General features: G+C 45.0%; 1 protein-coding gene across 3 annotated transcripts in view; it reads right to left on the bottom strand.

Annotated features, from left to right (window-relative positions):
- Positions 1-24,021, bottom strand: part of Ubap1 (ubiquitin associated protein 1) — a 56,643-nt gene that overhangs the window by 1,905 nt on the left and 30,717 nt on the right. The window contains exons 3-5 of one of the 3 annotated variants that reach the window (XM_036179197.1): positions 17,266-17,390; positions 6,683-7,606; positions 494-676 (exon numbers count right to left, since the gene is read on the bottom strand). In XM_036179197.1, coding sequence (XP_036035090.1) covers positions 494-676; positions 6,683-7,606; positions 17,266-17,390 — 1,232 coding nt within the window. The remainder of the gene's footprint in view (positions 1-493; positions 677-6,682; positions 7,607-17,265; positions 17,391-24,021) is intronic. The other 2 variants (XM_036179198.1, XM_036179199.1) reach the window with 2 other exon arrangements.

Here is a 24,021-nt window from a genome sequence, read left to right as displayed (position 1 = left end):
AGGAGACTAGAAGACACTCTTCAGAACTTGCTGTACAGCCATGACAAAAGTTCCTGGAGGTAAGGCAGGAGTCATAGACTACACCTATATGCTAGCACTCAGAAGGTGAAGACAAAGGACCATGAGTCCAGTGCCAGCCTCAGCCTAGCTTACTTCCAAGCAGCCCGGGCTACACAAGACCTTATCTCAAAAAAAAAAAAAAAAAAAAAGGCTAGACTGACACATCTAACCACATGCTCAGTTCTGTCCTCTCTGGTGACAGAGGAAACAAAGGGGTGGGGGTGACAACAGCTCCAGTACCCACCCCCAGGCTTTCTCCAAGCAGTCCTAGAGAAGGACTACTGCCAAACTTGCAGACCCCCTGAACCTGCCCAGGTCCCCCAAACCCAGAGAGGAGGCGGCTGGAGCGGCAGGCACTCTAGGACAGGCAGATCACGGCCCTGACTTGAGGCCACCAGGCTCTGCCACCCAGACCTTGCAGACCGCATGTCACCTGCTCGATATTCTCTCCTTTCTTCTTCATGGCTCTCAGGACACAGTCGTAGGAGTAGCCCATGCTGACTACCGTCTCCACACACTGCCGCTCACCCGGAGACAGCGCCTGCAGTTCCAGATAGGCCTGGGGACAGCTGGGCGTGTTGGGCACTTGTGACACTGGGAAGTTCAGAGGCGTGACCTGGCAATAGAAACACAAGGTCAAACAAGATGAGTTGAGGCCCAGGTTGCTGCCCAGGCATGGTGGGGCAAAAAGAAGAGTACCAAGTACCCGACAGGAAAGCAGACAGCACATGCCCGTGCCCCGAACCCCATCCGTCACTTAGAAAGCAGTTCGGAGTTTGAACCTACCTACAGGTTAGGTAGAGCAGGCTTTGCAGATTCCTCTCTGCATCCACCGGCCCTGTATCTCAAAGTCCTTAAGGGTCATTCACTTCAGACTTTCCCTCTCTATAACTGACTGTCCTGGTCGCACTTCTGCTTGTCACTGGTCTGGGCTTCCCATACACAGTGAGCACAGGAGCTCAGGATTTTGAGGGCACTTATCTTTGCCCCCAACATGCTCTGCTTCATTCCCTGCTAACGCTGCTGCCCCCTGGAGCTAAGACAGGAGTATCTGCCACACTAGGCTGGACTCCTGGCCACAGTGTACTTACACTGGCTACAAGCAGCTTGCTGCCTGCCACTGGACCGCCCCAGTTCTCATCTGACTGGTTACATCTCTGAGTGAAGCCTAAGGCACAGGGCAGCTCAGCTCCCAAGCACCAAAGAAAATACACTGTATTTTCCCTTCTTTTCTTTTTCTATTGGGCAGAGTGAGGTAATGAGTAGCCCTCTGTCCGAAAGCAAGTTCTGCTATAACCAGATGGTCTCAAACTCTCCTGAGGAAAGCCAGGAAGACCGAAGGCCTATAGACTAGCAGCTTCCATTGAAATATCACTTCAAGCATACTCTAAGCAGCCCATTTCCAGGGGCTTCAGCAAGTTACAGGAGCCATGGGAGAGTATGCATAAACCAATCTAACCACTTTACAAACTCAAGATTATGTGGGCCTTCTCAGGAGCTAGCTTGGTGTGGACTCCAGAGCACCAGCTTCTGAAGGCGTGAAGGCAGCTCTCACACGAGCCCAGCTAGGAGTCAGGACTGTTCCAACACACGCGCCTCTCCCTTTACAAAGCCCCCCAAAAGCCAGGCAGACACCTGGGTTCGACATCAGCCTGTCTACACAGTGAGTTCAGGTACAGCCAAAGCTACACAGAGAACCTGTCTTGAAACCAAACAAAAATTCTAACAAACATTCTAGAAAGTACTTTTGGAATATGTGCAGTCCTCTAATACACTGCTGCTGGAAATGTTATCTGGCCCCTTCAGGTAAATGTGGCAATATGGAAAGCCTGGTAAAATTCTTTGATCTGGTATACTTCTAGGGAACCAGTCTTTGGGAATACTACAATGCAAACCGAGGGCTGGAGGGATGGCTCAGTGTTAAGAGCACTGTTGCTCTTGCAGATCTGAGTTTGGTCCCCAGCACCCACATGGTGGCTCACAACTGTCCATAACTCCAGATCCTTCTGAACTCCACAGATACCAGGCATGCACATAGCATGCAAACATATATAAGCAAAACATATAAAAATGTAAGATTTATTTATATAATAGTCATTTCAACATCATTTGTAATAAACATTAGAAACAATATAAATAGCCAACGGTATTATAATAAAGTCATATGACTATTAGGTAGTTTTGGTTGTTTTTGTTTTATTAAACTCAGGTCCTCTGGAAGAACAGCCAGTGCTCTTCACCACTAAGCCATCTCTTCAGCCCCAGTTTTTGTTTTAAAGATAGGATCTCATTTGTAAGCCAAGAATTCTCTGTGTAAACCAATTTGGCCTCGACTCATGAGATCTGCCTGCCTCTGCTTCCAGTGTGTTCCAATTAAAGGCATATGCCACCATGCCATGCCCAGACTAAAAGGTTTTTGGATTTTTATGTATGTATATGCTTGCCTGCATCTATGTATCCATGTGCATGCCTGGTGACTGCAAAGCCCAGAAGATGTCATGAGACATGGTTAGTAGCCATCATGTAGGTCCTGGGAGCCAAACCTAGGTCCTCTGTGAGGGCAGCAAGAACCCTTAAGCCAGCTCTCCAGCTCAATACACAGGCTCTTAAAAGCTAGGACGGAGGGAAGCATCCTTTGTTTTGTTGTTGTTGTTGTTTTGTTTTTGTTTTTTTTTTTTTTTCGTTTTTTGAGACAGGATTTCTCTGTGTAGCTTTGTGCCTTTCCTGGGACTCGCTTTGTAGACCAGGCTGGCCTCGAACTCACAGAGATCCACCTGTCTCTGCCTCCCAAGTGCTGGGATTAAAGGCGTGCACCACCACCGCCCGGCCCGCATCCTTTCTTTTTTTAAATATTAGGACTGAGAATACTTCCTGAACAGAGATACATGAATGTCTCCTTCACATAATGTTTTATTAATCAAACAGGCACCATACTAAGGATACCCTATATGGATAATGTTTAAAAGGATCCCTTATTACTGGGGCTTAAAAAGGAGAAGGATCCTGAAGTCAAGGATAGCCTGGGCTACACAGCAAGACTATCTCCAAAAAGTAAAGGATCCCTTGTCAAAATTACAGAGTGTTTCAAATCATTCATCAAGTTTCTAATGCATGATTATGATTATTATGGGTACAATTTTGTGTATGTGTGGTACAATACTAACTCAGATACAACACCATTACTGCATTTAGGCAGTCCTTTCTCATTAGGAATTCTTTCAATAAAAAGATAAAATGTACTTACTGGCAAGCATAAAATGTGATTTTAATTTTTTTTTTAAGATTTATTTATTATATATGCAGCATGTATGACTGCAGGCCAGAAGAGGGCATCAGATCTCATTACAGATGGTTGTGAGCCACACCATGTGGTTGCTGGGAATTGAACTCAGGACCCCTGGGAGAGCAGGCAGTGTACCTAACCTCTGAGCCATCTCTCCAGCCCATGATTTTAATTTTTATATTCAGTGACTAAAAACTGGGCTAACCCTCAGCTTGTGGAGACCGAGAAGGGCCACCCAACCCACTAACTGATAAGAGAAGCAATGGTCAATCTCGAACTCTCCAGAGACTGAAGGAGGGTCTCGAAGCCTCTACAGGTGGGAGTGGAGGTGCAGAAACCAGCCTCCCTCAGAGTTACTGCAATGACAGAACCTGGGGGTTTAGGAGGCTGGCGACAGCTCAGCTCCTGTGCTCTTGCAGAGGATTTGGGTTTGTCCCAGTGCCCACATGGCCACTCACACTGTCTTTAACTCCGGTTCCCAGGAATCCAGCATACTCTGACTTTCTCAGGCACACATGTGGTGCACATATATACATGCAGGCAAACAATCATAAAAAATGAAGCAATCTTGAGAGACAGAGAGAGGGGTCGGGGGAGGAAAGAAAAGTCTGGAGATTGCACTTGCCACCAAGCCTGACCACCTGAATTTGACCCCCAGAAACCATATTGTGGACAGACAGAACCAGCTCCCACAAGCTGTCTTCTGATCTACACACACACACACACACACACACAAAATAAACGTGATAAAAATTTACAAAAACGGCCGGGCAGTGGTGGCGCACACCTTTAATCCCAGCACTCAGGAGGCAGAGGAAGGTTGATCTCTGTGAGTTTGAGTCCAGAGTGAGTTCCAGGACAGCCAGAGATACACAGAAAAACCCTGTCTCCAAAAAACAAAACAAAACAAAAAAACAAAACTGTAAAGACAACTGGTGTTCTTTTTTTATTTGCTGCAATTAATAAATGTAGAAGTCAGAGAAGTTGAAGTGGAAAGTGATCTCCTGAACTGCAGGTGGAAGGCGCTTGAGTGTGAGTGTGTAAACCAGATCAAAGGTCCAAGGCATAATGAGCCTCACTCAAAAGCAGAACAAGGCTCCTGAAGGACTCAGAGGTAGTTCTACAATGGCCTAAGAATAAGGGCCCATTGCGTGACTCGAGAGGACCCATGAGTTCCTTAACTTCTAATGTTATTTTGTTTATATGAACAGTAAACCATGGAATCAAAACCTGAACAATGAGAATGAACAGCCATGTAGCCTGGTGGTGGCCCATACCTCTGATCCAGCACTCAGGAGGCAGAAGCAGGTGGATCTCTGTAAATTTGAGGCCAGCCTGGTCTACAGAGCAAGTTCCAGGACAGCCAGAGCTACACAGAGAAACCCTGTCTTGGAAAACCAAAGAGAGAAGATGGCAGGGGAGGGGGGAAGGAAGGCCATCTAAGATAGCAAGAGCCTGACTCCAGGTCAGTTCTAAAGTTCCCATTTGAGGGAGTACACTATGATCCTGGAGAGGAGTTCTTCTCTCACTGAGAGCTCCCAAACCTCACACTACAAAGGCCTAGATGGGAACCAGGCTTTGTTCCCATGGGAAATGATCATAACCTCCTTAAAGAAACACCAGAACTCCAGCTGTTCACATCTACGAACTGAAAGCAGTGAGCTCACCAAGACACAGGCCTCTTCTGACCCTGAGATGACACCACAATCAGGCTGGGCAAACATGACCAGTGTTCTGGTTGAGAAAAGGTTATGCTGTCAGTTCTCTGGTTCTGGTCTCTGAGGGGTTCATCTAAATGAGGCTGGGTACTGGCTGAACAACTCCCTTCATTCCAGGGTGCTTTTCATTTACCTAATGCATCTAGGATGTCATGAAAAGGAATAGGGTGCTGACCAGAGACCAGCAACTTTCCGGGAGGAATAGGATCCAGCCCACTCCAAGGAGAAACAAGGATGCTCAGCAGTCTGTCAAGTTTCCCTGGGCCAAGGCCCTGCATGTCTACAAGCTGGGAGCTCTCTGACAGTGCAGGCGCTCACACCATCATCCACAGAAGTGCTGCTGCTCGGGAGGTGCACTCGGAAGGCTAGCCAGCTTTCATCTTTCTACTGGCTAGCAGAACGCTTACTGTGGTCTCCTACCAACGCAACCAGGTTCCTTCCTGGCTCTAAACAATCTTTTCCATGCTGTCGTTTAAAAATATCTATGAGCTAGTATAGCAAGCAACTTTGGGACTTCTAACATTTATGCAGCCCAGGATACAGAAATGTTGTTCTGGGGCAGAAACACACATCAACAGCTGAGCTTATACTACCTGTGACAAAGAAACTGCCCTGATTTTGTGTAGCAAAAACAGATTTTTTTGCCAAAGGTGGTGCAGCACACCTTTAATCCCACCACTCAGGAGGCAGAGACAGGTGAACTTACACGTCTCTGTAAATTTAAGGCCAGCCTGGTCCACCAAGTGAGTTCCAGGACAGCTAAGAGTACACAGAGAAACACTCTCTCGAAAAACAAAAACCAAACAATTTAGATTTTCTTCAGGATGAGAAAAGTTGTCATCTTTTTATCAATCCATCCTAACACATCCTTCGACCCTTCCTTTCAAGCCTGCACACAATTATAATCCACAGATTTTAAAGGACAGATTTCTACCAGTTACTAGAGACCATTTAGTCTGAAGAAATGTAAATCCTAAAGAGTCATGTTATGATAAAAAAAACAAAAACAGAGAACAATGAGACCGGGGAAGCTAGGAGAAGAAAGGGAGTGGAAAGGAACGTCTACAGGAAAGGTGGGTCTAGAGACAACACCCAGAGAGCCAGGCACAGAGGCACACACCTGTGACCCACACCACGAGGTGGAGGTAGGAGATCCAGGCTACACACCAAGACCCTGTCTCAACTAAAACCACCAACACAACAAGCACAAAAACCTATTAAGGCATATCAGTATAAAAAGAACCAGGATTCAACAGAGAAATACATTCCCAAGGGCTGTTATCTCCTATATTTGCAAAGGAAAAAGTCTTAAAGATGCAGGAGGTGACCGTTAACCATGGTTTAGGTGGAGGCGTAGGACAGTGGTGGAGTGCTTGTCTACCATGGCAATGCCCTGGGTTTGATCCCTGGCACTGAAGAACCACCAAAGATAAATAAATATCCAAGCTGAGTTCAAAAGTAAGACTTGTTCAAAGGACCAGCCCTCAGGACAGTGACCAGAATCCTACCTGTCTGATAGCAAAGCCACACTACAGTGTCCCATCAGACACTGAGCCTTGTGGGAGACCTTTGCTAAATGGGACTCTAAATTAGAGACTGTAAATCAGGACTGAAAACTTACTGTGGGACATGTATTTGGAGGTGATGATTCTTCTGTACACACAGACAAGACAGAGAGGGAAGGCATCTGGGAAGATGTCAGGGTTGGCACCTCGGTGCCACTGTTCAAGTTCAAAGCTGAAAGCCCAAGAGTATGGTCCCCATTGAGCTCCCTGGCACTGCTTTGGGCGGAAGGCTTTAGGAAGTTCCGGGACGTGCCACTTCGGAGGCAGGATGTGCTATGGAAAGTGCTCGCCAGCTTGACTGTCTTCTGACTGCTGTCATCAGAGTCAAGTTTGGGGAAGGACAGAGATTTGATATTGCTTACTGTGGGGATAGGGGGCAGGGACACTTTGGAAGACAGCGACATCTTTTCACAGTTGCCCAACTGTGGTAGGGTTATAAAGCCGTTGGGTTTATGAAGAGGCTTGAAATCTAAGGTTGCCTGCTCCAAGGACGCCAAGACCTCCTCGTCCTGTAACACAGACCCTGAGCTTCCTCTGGGTGAGTCACTGTCCAGTAACTGAGCCATGATGGGTCCAGTGGTCCCTACCAGAATGTTTCTCAGCTCTTCCTTCTCGTCGATGGTTTTTAACTCCAGGTTATCAAACGGGTCCTCTTCACACTCAAAGTCGGCAGGATTGAAGTCGGCCTTTGTGTGCGGCGGGCTGAGGACTTTCTGCTTTGTGGCACTACTGCTAACCCGAGTCGGAGTGAGGATGCTGTTGTGCTGCAGGCTGGCGAGGATGGGGTTGATCGGAGGCGGCATGGTGGCTGCGCTGTGACTCCTGGAGAAGCTCGTTTTGCTGTCGCCCTCCGGGCCACTCTTCGAATTCACCTTAGCTTCCGCATCCTCAGCCTTCCGCTCTGCGTCTCGCTGAGCTTCCTGGATCAGCTTAACATCTTCAGCCCACTCAATGGCTTTCTTCTCCAAGGAGAAGTCATACTGCAGAGATACAGCAGAGAGAGGAGGTGTGAGCCCAGGGGCTGCTCTCCCCACCCAACTCAGTCCTGTGCTCAGTGAAGCAGGCAGCATGTCGGCACTTGCACTGTGCAGACCATCCTCCCAGATTAGTTAGTCTGTGAACCAAGCCTGCACACCAGACCAACTGAGTCTGTCCATCCTTTCTCCTATTCCCTTTGGCTCCTCCCCTTCTTCACTGTACATGGCTGGAGGAGGGGGACAGCCACCCACTCAAGGATGGCCCAGTTGTTCTTCTAAAACTGTATGACACCTCTGTCAGTCACCTACCAGTGCATACCTGTAAGCACATGTACTTAATATACAAACCTAACACTTCCTTCTATGGGCAGCAACCCCACAAAGCACCTTTGGGTCTCTTGTGTGTGTGTGTGTGTGTGTGTGTGTGTGTGTGTGTGTGTGTACACACACACATATATAGAGCACAATCTTCTACCTAGATCCTCATGGTCAATAATGACAGCACCTAACATTGAATGAATTTACTGTTTTGCTTTGTTTGTTTTAGCAGAACTGGGGGCCCGAACCCAGGGCCTTGTACATGGTAAGAGCTCTCCCATCAGCTCATGTGCACCTTTCATGGGTTGACTCTCTAAATTAGCTAAAAACCTCTTAGTAATTATTATTATCCCTACTTTACAGGGGTTTATGCCCACAGTCATAAAGCCAGGAAATACTGGATCCTGGATCTGAAGCCAGGTAGTCTGGCCAGATTCTCCGCTCTTGATACATACACACACACACACACACACACACACACACACACACACACACACACACACTAAAACTGGGACAAGATTAGTATGTTCTGCACAGAAGGACATACTAAACGGTGAAGCAGTCTGTACTTTCCAGATGGATGTGGGGTCACTGGGCCCTTTTATCTGCTGTCTGTTCCTCTTTCTGAGTTATACTCAGAAAGTCTCCTTCCTCTGCTTCCTAAACAGAAAAGGAGGAGGAAGCAGAAGCCACACATGATGGCCCATGGGGAAGACAGAGGCAGGAGGATCACAATTTGAGGTCAGACTGGACTACTAGACATGGAGAGAAGGAGACAGGAGAGAAAGCCTAGATATGCATCTGGAGTAACCCTTATGAAGGCCCTAGGAAAGCGGCTATCTCCAAGATTTTCAAGAATATCCCAGTATTTGGCAAGTGGGAGAGGATCAGGAGTTCAAGGACAGCTGAACACTTTGAAATCCTATTTAAAATAAACAAATTTCATAGTTCCTTAATAAAACGTTAAAATGTAGCCCAACTTAGAAAATTCTCATCACCAACCACACTTAAATGCTGAGATATCATTCTAGAATAGGGAAAAAAACCTAATAGAGAATGGTGGTCACGGCAGAGCCTTCAGCCTACACACAGCCCCCAAGACTGTGCTCTGGAGAGGTGGGGTAGGAGTGGGGAAGGCACCGTGTTTTCTGTCTACCGTGAACAAAACCGGGAAAGCAGCCATGGGCAAAGGCTCTACAGCGCTTCTGCCTGAGGGAACCCAACTGTCTTTTCTTTTTCTTTTCTTTCTTTCTTTCTTTCTTTCTTTTTTTTTTTGGACTGTTCGTCACTGCTGTGCCAAATACTGACGAGAGGAACCTAAGGAAGAAGTCTGTCTGGGCTCACAGTGAGAGCACAGTGGCAGGAGCTTCAGACAGCTGGTCTCACTGCACCTGTGGTGAGGCGGCAGAGACACAAATGCCAGTACTCTACTCTGCTAGCTCTACCTTTTCATTTAGTCCAGGACCCAGCCCATGGGACAGAAGCACCCACACATCCAGGGCCAGTCTTCCTGCCTCAGCTAACCTAACCTAGATAATCCCTCACAAGCATTCCTAGACACTTCTCAACTACAAAGAGGAACTTGCAGAAGCGGTGACAATCATTATCAACACCTCTCATAGATCCCACTGAGCAGTCTAGGCTATACGAAAACTTACGTGTGGCCCAATCTTAGCCTCACCCTAAGGACTAAGGTTAAAGATGTGTCCATATAGCCTCCAATAAACAGACTTCCCCTGCCCAGAGGCCCAAGTCTCTTAAATTTTCACTCTAAGAATAATTAGAAATATCTTCTCTTTTCTAGAGCAGTCTAAGATTCTGGTTTGTTTCTTTTGTCACTGTTCTGGTGATTAAGGCAGAGTTGCATGTGTGTAGCCGAGGCTGGCTCAACCTCACAATACAGCCAACGACCCTCCTGCTTTCATCTACCCAGTTGAGATCACAGGTGTATGCCATTACACCCAGCTCATATGGTCAAACACAAGGCTTCACAGATACTAGGCAAACATTCTACCAATCGAGCTACATAGCTGGTCCTGTTTGTTTGAGTTTGTTTTTGTGATTATCAAACTAATGTAGAATACATGGGAAATAGAGAAAAATATTTTTAAGTAAGCACGTGGTTCGAAATAAAATGCTGCTGCTGTTGGAGCTCAGGTAGGAGGAGGCTTGCCTTTGCACAAACAAGACACAAGATTTGATCCCCAACACTACATAAACCACTCATGGAACATGCCTGTAATCCCAGCACTAGGGTAGTGGAGGCAGGAACATCAGCCAAGTTCAACGTCAACCTCTGCTTACACAGGGAGTATGAGAACAATCTGGGATAGAGACCCTGTCTCCCAAGGGGAAAAAGGGGGGAGGGGGGCAGGGGAGGACCTGTACAAAACTACAATATAGAGTAGAAGAGGCAAGCAAGGGGCTGGAGAGAGGGCTCAATGGTTAAGAGCAATGGCTGCTCTTCCAGAGGATCCAGGTTCAATTGTCAGCACCCACATGGCAGCTCATAAATGTAACTCCAGTTCCAAGGGATCCAATATCCTCACACAGACATATATGCAGACAAAACACCAATGCACATAAAAATTTTAAAAAGTAGGGGCAAGAGGTTGGGGATTTAGCTCAGTGGTAGAGCTCTTGCCTAGCAAGCACAAGGCCCTGGGTTCGATCCTCAGCTAAAAAAAAAAAAAAAGTAGAGGCAAGAGCCCGGCAGTGGTGGCGCACGCCTTTAATCCCAGCACTTGGGAGGCAGAGCCAGGCCGATCTCTGTGAGTTGGAGGCCAGCCTGGGTTACCAAGTGAGTTCCAGGAAAAGCGCAAAGCTACACAGAGAAACCCTGACTCAAAAAAACAAAAAAAGTAGAGGCAAGCACTATCAACTCATTAGAGTTGCCACGGTTTCCCTCACTACAGTTTCAGTTGTTTATAATCAACTACAATGCAAGAATAGTAAACAAAATTCCAGAAAAAAAAAAAACCCACATCTTAACTTTTGGACTGGAAGATAGTTCAGCAGTTAAGAGCATTTGTTGCTCTTGCAGAGAACCCAAGCTCTGTTTCCAGCACACGGGTGAATCAAAACTATCCTTTCATTTTGTTTTGTTGTTCTGAGACAGGGTTTTTCCATGTAGCCCTGGCTGTCCTGGAACTCACTCTGTAGACCAGGCTGGCCTTGAACTCAGAGATCCACCTGCCTCTGCCTCTTGAGTGCTGGGATTAAAGGCGTGTGCTTCTACTGCCTAGCAGCTGCTATCCTTAACTTTAGTTCCAAGAGATCTGACACCCTCTTTTGACCTCTGTAGGTAACAGGCATGTATATGCTGCATACATGCAAATAAATCACTCATATGCACAAAATAAAAACTAAATTCAGAAGAAAAAAACCAGTCTTTAGTGACCTTGTGAACAGTGTGATAAAATCCGGCATCTTCTCTCCCTCGGTCCCGCCAGAGAGGAGTATCCACTCTGTGGGACACTAGCAGTTGGTTCAATTGCTGTGGCGCTGCAGTGCTTGTATGTGGAGCTACACGACCGGAGGGTTTGGCATCCTCCAGAGGTTACAGACCACAGCCCAGAGATAATGGGGGTGCTATGGTTTAGATATGGTTGGCTCCCTACGATTACTGATCCTCGTGCTGAGGTGGAAGGGGTGCTAAGAAGTAGGCCTAGTGGAAGGCAGAAAGTAGTGCATTTCCTGTGGGAAATATTTCTCAATCCTTCAGAACTTCCAGAGAAAGCATTAAGAAAATAAAATCTGGAGGCTGGAGAGATGGCTCAGCTGTTAAGAGCACTGGCTGCTCTTCCAGAGGACCTGGGTTCAATTCCCAGCATCCACAAATACCATCTATGATGGGGTCTGATGTCATCTTCTATCTTATTCTCTCTTCTGTCCTGCAGGCATACATGCAAATAAAGCACTCATATACCTAAGATACAAAAATAAATAAATCCTGAGAAGAAAATCTGAGCTGGGTCCAGTGGTTCATAGTTACAATCCCAGCAACTCAGGAAGCTGAGACAGCAGCGCGGCCAGTTTGCCTGGGCTGCACAGTGAGTTTTAGGCCAGCCTGTCTCAAACATGTAGCCATTAAGATCAAGCTTTTCTTCTCCTTTAGTTACACCAGGGGAGAGGGTGTGCAATGATGATGCATGGGTGGAGGTCGGAGGATAACTTGGAGAAGTTAGTTCTCTCCTTACAGCATGTGGGTCCCAGGAACTGAACTCAGGTTGTCAGGATTACACGAAGTCATGTTACTGGCCTCACGATACCCCTCCCTCCCACTCCGAGCTGAGGATCAAACTAGGGCCTTGCACTTGCTAAACAAGCACTCTACCACTGAGCTAATTCCCCAACCAGAACAAAAGCCAATATCACATTTTACAGATGCACAATTGGAGCCTTGGAAAGTTAAACATCTGTACAGCTATTGTACAATGTCTGCCCACATAAGAATGTCAGTATAAACCGGGCGGTGGTGGCACACACCTTTAATCCCAGCACTCGGGAGGCAGAGGCAGGTGGATCTCTGAGTTCGAGGTCAGCCTGGTCTACAAAGCGAGTTCCATGACAGCCAGGACTACACAGAGAAACCCTGTCTCAAAAAAACAAGAATGACAGTAGACTCCATTATGAACCACAGACATTAAGGATTACCCCCACACTACTGTGATCACAGCATCTAAGTGAAGTTTCCTGGACCCTAGATGCTATATATGTTTACTGACTCATGTTGATGGAATTTTGTCTCTCTATTATGTAACCCTGGCTGTCCTGAATTCAGAGGTCCACCGCCTCTGCTTTCTGAGTGCTGAGATTAAAGGCACACTGGTTAGTTTTCATAATTTGAAAGCAAAACATTTAAAGCAGATCACCCCTGTAATCTCAGTACTTGTAAAGCTGAGGCAGACTGATCTCCTGATCATCCTCACCTACTCAATTGAATTTGAGAACACAATGAGATGCATGAGATCCTGCCTCAAAAATTCAAAATAGCACTCAGAAGGCAGATCTCTGTGGGTTTAAGGCTAGCCTCTTCTACATAATGAATTCCAGGCCAACCAGGGCTACACAGTGAGATTCTGTTTTGTTGAGAGAGCGAGAGAGGGAGAGAGCACAACAACCTCCAAGTGTTTACACGGGAGCACTAGAGCCAGCTCTCCTCCTCAGAGCAGGAGTGGGTGCTCTGAGCAGAGCCTGTGTATTTACCAATGCTTCTCACTGGCCGAAACAGAGGTAGCCAGCAAAACCTAAAGTGGGAAAAATTGAAACTCAAAACAAGTTTTCTGAATGCACCAGTAAGGTCATAAAGGAACGAGGAACAAGGTACAGGTGCATTCATCCTTTTCTTTCAGATGCACACTGCTATGATCTGAGTGTCCTCAGGAGGGCTGCTTGAGAAAGCTGTGGAACCTTTAGCATGGGTCGGGGGAGGAGGTCACTGGGGAGGTTGGAGGGACAGCCCAGCCCAGATTCCAGACCAGCTTATGGGCCCAGGAGGAGGGTACAAAGGTTTGGATGTGAAGTGTCCTGGGCAGATTCATATGCTTCAACAGTTGGTCCAAATCTAAGGTCGCTGATCTGAGAGGTTGTCAAACTTTTAGGAAGTGGGGCTTGGTTGAAGGGCTGGGGGTTAGGGGGTTGGGGGCTGAGCTGTTTACTTTGAGCACAGTCCCTTACCTGACATCTGAACGTGACTAGTTCCCTCACACTCAGGTGGCAGCAGACAGGAACCAGTCCCACAGCACGGCTGCAATGCCATAATGGACTATTTTCTACAAATTATAACCCACATAAATTTCCCCCTTAAGTGTGTCTGCGGGATTCTGTCAGCAAGAGGAAAGTAAGTGATACAAGGGTCTTTCTGTGTTGCTATGCTGGCCTCAGACTGCTGTATGAAAGTGAGCCTCCTGCCTCAGCTTCCCAAGCCTATGGGACAGCATGTATCTGCTCCTAGCAAAAATCATCACACTTCTTGTTCTTATTTTTTCAATTGTATATGCATGTTTGTGTATATGGGTGTCTGTGTGTATGCAGTGGTAGAGATAAACCAAACACTTCATTCAGTACACCTCTTACTCTTATTTTTTCAATTGTGTGTGTGTGTGTGTGTGTGTGTGTGTGTGTGCGCGCGCGCGCGCGCATACATGTGTACAAGGTGTTAGATAAACACAGAGTTTCATACATGTAGAGCACATGTGCTACGACTGAGCTGCATCTCTAGCTCTAGGGTTTTTTAAATCATTGTTACAAGGACTACATTCACTGAAAGGTATTTAGTGATTATTTATTATCAGAAAACTGAAGCAAGGAAAGTATATTAAGTAAAATGTACATAATGGCCCAATGAAGTCTCCATTAAAAAAAGATTATCTAGCTGGGCAGTGGTGGTGCACACCTTTAATCCCAGATATGGGAGGCAGAGGCAGATGGATCTCTGTGAGTTCGAGGCCAGCCTGGGCTACATAGTGAGTTCCAGGACAGTCAGGACTGTTACACAGAGAAATTTTGTCTTTAAAAAAAAAGACAGAGAGAGAGAGATTATCCAGTATTCAAAACTACTTAAGATATTTAGCATCATTTCGTTAGTAAAATATAAATCAAAGCCACAAAATACAACTTCACATCCACAAAGTACATAATGAAAAAGACAGTTACTATAGGTTGGCAAGATGTACAGAAACTGGAATACACCTGCAGTAGTAGTGTGAATTCAAAACAAGAGAGTGAGCCACTTTGGAATATCATCTGGTAGTTCCTTTAAATAGTTGTGGTAAGACCCAGCACTTCTATGTACCGCACCCAGAAGAATGAAAAACAAGGGAGTGTGCATATAAGTCTTCTTAGCAATACTGGTCCTAACAGTCAAAAGTAGAAACTACCAAAATGTCTATCAATTAATGAATACACAAATGTGGCATATCCATACAAGAGAAATACTACTTGGTCCATACTAACGTAACAGGGACATAGAGGCTGGTTTTTTAAAATCACTAACTCTTTGTTTGTGTCTGTAGGTGTCTGAAGAGTAACTAAAAGCAAGACAAGTGTGAACTGGTTCTTTTCTGAAGCACTCTCTCTCACACTCACTTGGATTCCAGGAACAAGAAGTTTAAGATAAAACACCTTGTTCCAAAGGCTGAAACTTCCCTCACAGGCAGCAGCAACTTTACTAAAGATATATTATTCAGTTAGGAGAAAAAGAGGTACTCAGAAGGAGCCATACTTTGTATGTCTAACAACAATTTTGTTATCAACAACAAGGCCTCATTCTGAAATAATGTTCAACCAGACTAAGATGTCTAGCTGTACAAACCTCCAGCTTATACTACAGAATCAGGACAGTTGCCAGCCTCCTGGGACAGACAGGCTGTACTAACTGGACTCCAGCAGGTGCCCACCCTGAGGATACATGACTTGCCTGTCTTCACCACTATTCCTCTCTTCACCTGGCCTTTTGTGATAAAAGACCAGACCTGGTTCACGGGGAGCCTCCAGATTCAGACCTCTGGCCTAGGACTCTAATTACAAAAACATAAATTAAATGTGCCTGTCACAAAGACCACAGTGAATTTCCTTTGGGGGTGGGAGGAATAAAATATTCTAGAAATTTACACAACTGTGAATATATTAAAAACCCTGGCTGGGAGGCTGGAGAGACGGCTCAGATGTTAAAAGCACTGGCTGCTCTTCCAGAGGACCTGACTTCAATTCTCAGCACCCACATGGCAGCTCACAGCTGTCTATATCTCCAGTTCCAGGGGATCTGATACCCATAGCAAAACACCAAACCACATAAATTAAAATTAATTAATTAATTAAAAAATAAATAAAACCAGGCCGGGTGGTAGTGCTGCATGCCTATAATCCCAGTACTCGGGAGGCAGAGCCAGATGGATCTCTGTGAGTTCAAGGCCAGTCTGGTCTACAGAGCGAGATCCAGGACAGGCACCAAAACCATACAGAGAAACCCTGTCTCAAAAAACAAAAGCAAAACAATCAAACAACAAACAACCACTGAAGTACACAGCCTGAAAGAGTAAATTTCAAAGTATGTGAATCCTATCTCAATAAAGCTATTAAAACAAAGCAACTGAACTCTCCTGCACAGAGTTTGTAGAAGGCAAAATACTTTTAAAGTGACACACTGATGCCCTAGTGCGTCCCCAGAAACAAAACTTCCTTTCCAACAAGGTGTAGTCAAGCCTTCTGTTGTGGAGCTCACTGTACTCTTCTGATTCCTTACAACACCTCTTAAGCTACAAGCACCTTGAGGACACTAAGCTCTCTCTCTCCTTGGTTCCCACAAGAGCACCTCCCAAAAGCAGGCACTTGGTAAGTGCCTACTGAAGTAACACTCAGCTTTTGGGTGCTTTCAAGAAGTAATTTCGCCCAGCGGTGGTAGCGCACACCTTTAATCCCAGCACTCGGGAGGCAGAGGCAGGCGGATATCTGTGAGTTTGAGGCCAGCCCGGTCTACAACGTGAGTTCCAGGAAAGGCGCAAAGCTACACAGAGAGACCCTGTCTCCAAAAAACAAAAACAAAACAAAACAAAAAAAAAACAACAGAAAAACAAGAAGAAATTTCAGGTACTCATATATATAGAACTTAGCTCTAAAGATGAAAGGGTTGAGAAAGAAGTCCTGGAGAGCATTCAGGCACAGTTCTAACAGACTGACAGCTTTCTGCACAGTCCAGAAAAAACTATTCCATCCAGAGGCAACTCATGGGGAAAGCCAGGTACAGGGAGAAACGCACAAAGTGTATTCAGCAAACTCCTTCTCACCCGGAACACGAAGATGGCTGAGTGTGCTCTTACAAAATCTCATGTCCCTATGTTTGTTTTAATAATTATTATTGAATTATAAACGTTTCAAAATAGTTATTTGTTTTTTCTTTTCTTTGCCAGAGCTGAGGACCGAACCCAGGGCTCTACCACTGAGCTAAATCCCCAACCCCTCAAAATAGTTTTAAACCCTTAAATCCATTATTCTGGAACTGATGTGGAAACCCTGAAGCCGGAGCCACCTGAATAGGCTCCTCTGTGGCCTGATGAGAACTGAGGCAGGCTGAAATGAGGCACAGCAGAAGACAGCATCACCTACAGACAGCGAGGACACCAACAAGGGAAGAGGGGAGGATGGGAATGGACAACTGGAATTTGTTTTGTGCAAGGCACAGAAACTTAGAAAAAATATACATGTGTTAAACATATAAATGGAGGTCTGGGCACCACTGTAAACCGGGCATTAACAGGAGTAATAAGATACAATTAAAGAGATGTAGGAACAGCTTTATCAAAAGTCTTTAATGCACTAAACATGAAGTGAAATTCGCCACTTACCTGCATCTCTCTGATAACCTGTAAGCAATTGGGCAAGGAGAAGCCGATAGGTAGACCAACTTTAGCTGGTGTTTTGAATTTGTCTCCTATTTTGAATGGGACATCATCAAGGTAACTGAAAGTCCCTATAATAATAATAAAAAAAGCAGAAAATAAATCTTAATGTTTATTCTGCTATAATCTTACTTATGAACACACATTCATTTATGCTCTCTCTCCTAAGACTTGAATCCCTTCTGCAACAGCTTACCTGACCTGAGACCAGCCTACTCAGTCTACTTCACTACCAGGATTTGTTTTCAAATATGCTCAATGTAAAATCCAAAGAACTTGCCGGTGAGGTGCACCCCTTTAATCCCAGCACTCCACAGGCAGAGGCAAGTGGATCTCTGTGAGTTTGAGACCAGGACAGTTAGGGTTACAAAGAGGAACCTTGTCTCGAAAAACAAAACAATAATAATAATAATAATATTAATATTAATAATAAAAAACCAAAGTACTCACAGCAGCCTAAAAAAGCCCCCTGGATCTTTCTGTCCACGGCTCCTAACAATTGTCTTTGGCTTACTGCCCTAAGTCATGGGAGCCTTCGTAAGAAATGATGTCAAGCTCAAATCTGCCTCAAAATGTCCCATACTGGCTGCTTCTTTATCTGAAATGCTCTTCCCTTGGATTCATATAACTCACTCCTTTACTTCTTCAACTCTGCTCAAATGTTTCTCAGCCAGGGTTAACCTCAGCATCCTACAGGAAATGGCTACCTACCTCATTACTCACAGTCTGACTTAGCCTCACAGTACCTATTATCTTCTAACACACTACACAGCAGTTTTATTACACTTATTGTCTGTCTTGCCCAAGGAAACAGAAGCTTCTTACAGCCAAGTCAATAAGTCTTATTTGAAGATGTAGTCTCAAAATCATTTTGTTTGGGTTGCTCTGCTTTGTCTGAGTGATAAGGTCTTGTACCAGCCCTGGCTGGTCTTGAGCTCACAATCCAACCTCGCCCTCAAGTAGCTGGGATTACAGTGTGTGCCATTATACCCACCTTGTATTCTCAGAACCTACACTACTGTCTGACACACATCTGTCTGAACTGCTAGGACCCCTCACAATAGGTTTATTAGATTTAAAAGTTATTTTTTCTTTCCTTTTAGGGGTGAAGGGAGTGGGTACCAGGGAAACAATCATTTCTTTAACAAAAAAAGAATATTACTACTTTCTAGAATAATGTGGATTTCTGCCACACCGTGCCCAATACAAGAGAATCAAACCCATAGTCATGTCTCAGATAAGTGAGGCATTCAACTGTTGTGGAATATCACTTTAATTTTGTTTGGCTTTTGGGTTTTTGTTTTGTTTTGTTTTTTGTTTTGTCAGAGCTGATGACCAAACCCAGGGCCTTGCACTTGCTAGGCAAGTGCTCTACCACTGAGCTAAACCCCCAACCCCATCATTTTAACTTTGTAAAGGTGTGATACATTTGTTTATGTTGCATTTGTTTAATGATGTAAGGATGTGTGTTTAATTGTGTAAACATGTGTTGCATTTGTTTCACCTTGCCTGCCTAAGGCACCTGATTGGTCTAATAAAAAGCTGAACAGCCAATAGCTAGGCAGAGAGCGTAAGTAGGAGGAGAAAAGGAGGAGAGAATGAGGGAGAAAAAGAAAGGGACACGCCCAAGGCCAGAAGCCAGGCAGCCACCAGACAGACAGACACAAGAAGCAGTGAAGGTAAGATACACAAAGGAAAGAAAGGTAAAAATCCCCGGGGTACATGAAGAGAAACAAGTTAAGTTATACAAGCTGAAGGGACAAGCATAAGATAAGGCCAAGCATTCCTAACTAATAAGAAGTCTCCTTCTCATGACTTGGGAGCTGGTTGGTGACCCAAAAGAAAAAGCCTGCTATATCCGAACACTGAGCTACATTCTCAACCCCTTACCAGTGGGGAAATAGCTGAGCAGGGTAGCACTTAGAAAAGGATAATCAGACAAGATCATGGTAATCTGATCAGAACTATCTAACAACATAAGCCATATACAGCTCAACAGCTTGAACTCCCTATGGTGTGCTGCCTATTGTAACTGAACAGCACAGAAGGCCCAGGGCGTGACCCAGAACTGACTGGTCAGAGAGGAAGACAGTGCCTCTGGTACATCACTCCCACTCTCACTTCCAGCTGGGTCAGGGTTTCCTTCTGGACCAATTCTAGTGAACTACTTTACTGGCAGAACTAGCCAGACAATGACATAACTGATCAATTTTACTTTTGCAATATTAATACCTAGTAAAACAAGACTTACTTGTGGGCCTCACAATGCTATATTTTCCTGAGTGCTTGGCAACACTGATTCCATATATACCTTTTTTTGCTCTTAAAAAAAAAAAATGTAGCTCTGAAGGCTTACCAAGATACAAATTTTGCTATCAGGGGCTGGAGAGAAGGCTCAGCAGTTAAGAGTGCTTACTGCTCTTGCAGGGGACCCAGTTCAGTTCCAGCACCTACATGGTGGTTCTCAACTACCTGTAACTCCAGGTCTTGGGTATCTGATGACTCTTCTGGCCTGTAATGGCTCTTGCACACACATAAACTCATGCAGCAGGCAAACATACATGCACATAAGTCTTGATTTTAAACTGCTATCATTTCACCATTCTCCTGGAATACACAAACTCCTCTCCAGGAAAAGCATCCTTGTCCCACTGTTGGAGGACAGAGTCTCTCCTTCCCATTAATTTCTAGTCATAATGAAAACATGTGAACTACTTCTCAGACATGTAGAAACTAAATCCATAACTGTAGTCAATGTATTTTCTCTGCAGTATGACTATTCTGGGAAATTTTCCAAATGTGGTCATACACTTGTATATATACTGTTTTCTCAATTGGCAATGCCCACAATTATTTATAGGCCTTTAAAAATAAATACAATCAAAGTCTCATGATGAAAACTGTAAGGTCAGCTACTATTATAAGTTAGAGGTTAGTCTCAGCAACTTAATAATACCCTGTCTCAAAAAAAATTTTGTTTGTTTTGGTTTTGAGACAGGGTTTCCCTTGTAGCCCCAGCTGTCCTCCAACTGAGATATCCACTGCCTCTGCCTCCTGACTGCAGGGATTAAAGGCTTAGAGGCTTGTGCCACTACCCCCCCCCCCCCCCCCCGTCTCAAAATTAAAAAAAGAATAAAAAGAATAAACAAATGGGGCGGAGGCTTTCAGTGAATGAGGTTTTTGCGCTGCAAACTTAAGGACCTGAATTTGATCCTAAGAACGACTATAAAAAAGCCAGAAGTGATGGTGTACACTTGTAAGTACAGCACTGGGGGCAAAGACAGGGGGCTACCTGGAGCTTGTTGGCCAGCCAGCCTAGTGTACTTGCAGAGTTCTGGGCCAGTGAAAGCCCCTGCCTCAACTAACAAGGTGGACAGCTTCTAAGGAACAAACACCCAAGGCTGTGCTATGGCTTCCACATGCATATATACATGTATATATATTCACCCCAGCACATATGCGCGCGCGCGCGCACGCACACACACACACACACACACACACACACACACACACACACACGCATGCACGCTCGCGCACACTCTCCTGTTTTCACACACAAAAAGGATAAGTGACAACTCCCTCTTCAGTCAAATATTGAGTTCAAACTGTCATTATGTTTTGTTGAATATTCTGTTTCCGTATTCCCCCCCCCCACCTAGAATCTGATCAAGAATTTGAGCATTCCTAAATAATGGGGAAATGTTCATACATGTATCTCCCATCCACCAGGTGAGACTTGTTCAATGAGAGAAGAACAAGAGACAGTTTGCTGGGTGGTGGTGGACAATTCTTTGATCCCAGCACGTGGAGGCAGAGGCAGGTGGATCTCTGTGTTCTCAGGGGCCCCGCATGGTCTACAGAGTGAGTTACAGGACAGCCAGAGCTACACACAGAAACTCTATCTTGATTAAAAACAAAGAGAGAGGCATGCACTACCACCCTGCTACTTTTTGGGGGGAGAGGGGGAGGATGTGGAGACCCACAGAGGCTTCCTAATGAGACCTTACTCAGGGTCAGATAATCTGGGCTAACTTTACCCAGCAGGGCTACATAATGGGATGATTTGACCACAGGCATGGTTACCAAGTATTTTAAAGGATCTATATTTGGCTGTATGGTGTGCTTTCATATTGCAAGAGAGAGGTCTTTTGTATCTCTCCTTGGCATTTGTATACAAAGCCCTTTTGAATAAATGTCTAACGTGGCTGAGTACTGACCCAGGGCCCTCCCAAAGCTAGTCTGTGTCTCTGTCTTTCTTATCATCTGTTTCTATCGTTCTAACTAATACTTCCTAATTCTTCTCTCCTCCACCCAAGAACCCTTCAAAAGGTGGGAACTGGACTCCCACATATGGCGCCCAATGTGGGTCCTGGGCACAGCAGATAAAAGAGAAGGAACATTGCAAGTTAAGGGGGGCATACCCAGAATTAATTGAGTGCAGTGAAATTCTATTCATGAGTAAAATTGTAAATATAAAGCAGAGTAGTTCCAGTTAGGCTGCAGCAAGTATCTCTATTTCTGTTTCTCAATTTCTCGATTTCTCTGTCTCTCTCTGTCTCTGTCTCTCTCTTTACTAAGTTAGGTTTAAAGTTGTGAAAAAGTTTTGGTGAAGTTTGAGAAAGATAGGCTTTAGGTATAGGGATATGGTGAAGGTTTAATAGAAGGTTTAATTTACAGTAGAATTGGTTTTCCCCAGTGCCAGACCTGAGACACAGAAACCAGTATCTGGAACTGAGTAGCCACTGCAGACTTAACAGTCAGAGAAAGAGAAGTCACTTCGGAGACTGTCAGCTTCAGAAAGCAGCAGAAGCAGCAGCAGCAGCAGCAGCAGCAGGAGCAGTGGCTGCCCCAGCCAGGCATCCGCAGCTGAGACCCACTGGGCATCATCAAAGCGCACAGGCGGCAGATGCTGAGAGCCAGGGCAAGCAACAGGGTTCTGCATGCTTTCTGCCATGAAAGAGCTGTGGTGAGGAGAGTGCAGTCAGCCAGAGTGCTTGTAAGAGCCAGACTGACGATCCTAGAGGCTACCCTCTTCAACCTTGAAGAGCAGAGCAGAGATGCAGCGGGAGAGGCTTCAGGCACCAGCAGCCAGGGCAGGTCTGTCAGAGTGTGCAGGACACCATAGCGGCTGCAGGAGAGAGAGAGCCTCCAGAAAGGGATGCCTGCAGGGCACATACCAGGAGAGCCAGGGAGCAGGCAACTCTGAGTCCATGTGTATGTTCTGGGGACACCAAGGTAGGCCTGACTACCATGGGCAGCAGTGAGCAGGGGTCCCTGTGGAGAAGGGGCGGCATCCCCTCAGGAATGGGATTATAAAAGCCTGGACAAAGCTAGCAGTCAAAGTCACACAGCTTCTGTTTGCTGGCTGTGCAGAGAGCTTTTTTGAGAGGACTCTACAACAGCTCAGTTACCTTCGTCGTGAGGCAGAGTTCCTAGGGTTAAACTGCCATAAAATCCTGCTATAACTGAGAGCAAAGTTTCAGAGACTCTTGATTGAACTGAGTTGTTGCATTCAGGGAAACTACAACAAATTTTTGGTTGTGGGATTTTTTCATATTTGGAACTTTAAGACTGGTATCAGAACTGACTTGTTTAAATTTTCAGATATAAGAAATGAGATGGGGGCTGGAGTGATGGCTCAGAGGTTAAGAGCACTGGCTGTTCTTCCAAAGGTTCTGAGTTCAATTCCCAGCACCCACATGGTGGCTCACAACCATCATAATGAGATCTGGTGCCCTCTTCTGGCAGGCAGAACATTGTATACATGATAAATAAATCTGAAAGAAAGAAAGAAAGAAAGAAAGAAAGAAAGAAAGAAAGAAAGAAAGAAAGAAAGAAAGAAATGAGATGGATAGGGTGATTCAATTGCAATAGGACAATTCTGATTCCACCTATATATATTATCAACTATGACGACTTATGAATTGTTTTGTGTATGCATATATATATTAACTGTGGTGACTCACAAACTGTATGTATAAAAATGGAACTGTTTGATGTAGAAATGGAGGTGTTTTTTTTCTACCCAGGCTCAAGATGAAGCTTAAAAAATTATAAAGAAAAGGGGGAGTTAATATTCCTCAGTCTCTTTAATTAAAAAAAAAATTCTTGTTCTTTGTATGAATGTTAACTTGTGTTAATGTACCCTATGTTTTGTTAGGAAAAAGTGTAAAAAGAGATTGCTTTTGGATGTTTGCTCAAGTTTGTAAAGTGTAAATAGTTCTATTGAGAGTTTGCTTTTGGATGTAAGTTTGTGAGAGTTGTAATCGTGTATAGTAATATTCATGTTAAAATGTGGTGCTATATTGTGTCCCCCAATATATTGTGTATTATCTGGGGTCAGAGAACAGAACAGCCAATAGATTAAACATAAGAGGCCAGAAAATGGTGGCACACAGGCCTTTAATCTTATCACTCGGGAGGCAGAATCCATCTGGATCTCTGTGAGTTCAAGGCCACATTGGGAACAGAGCCAGGTTTGGTAGCACACACCTTTAATCCCAGCACTTGAGATCTCATGTCTTTGCTTGGGAAGGACACACACCTTTAATCCCATGAAGAAATATGGCAGGACACAGGAAAGTATATAAAACGTGAGGAAACAAGAACTCCCGTTCTTAAGGTGTGAGGACCAGGAACTAGAGGCTTTTGAGTAGTTCAGCTGAGATCCATTCAGTGAGGACTCAGAGGCCTTCAGTCTGA

This window comes from Onychomys torridus, chromosome 2 (assembly GCF_903995425.1).
Source record: "Onychomys torridus chromosome 2, mOncTor1.1, whole genome shotgun sequence".
NCBI classification, from domain to species: Eukaryota; Metazoa; Chordata; class Mammalia; order Rodentia; family Cricetidae; genus Onychomys; species Onychomys torridus.
Note: the sequence above shows the minus strand (reverse complement) of the source record. Positions and strands in the feature narration are given on the sequence as shown.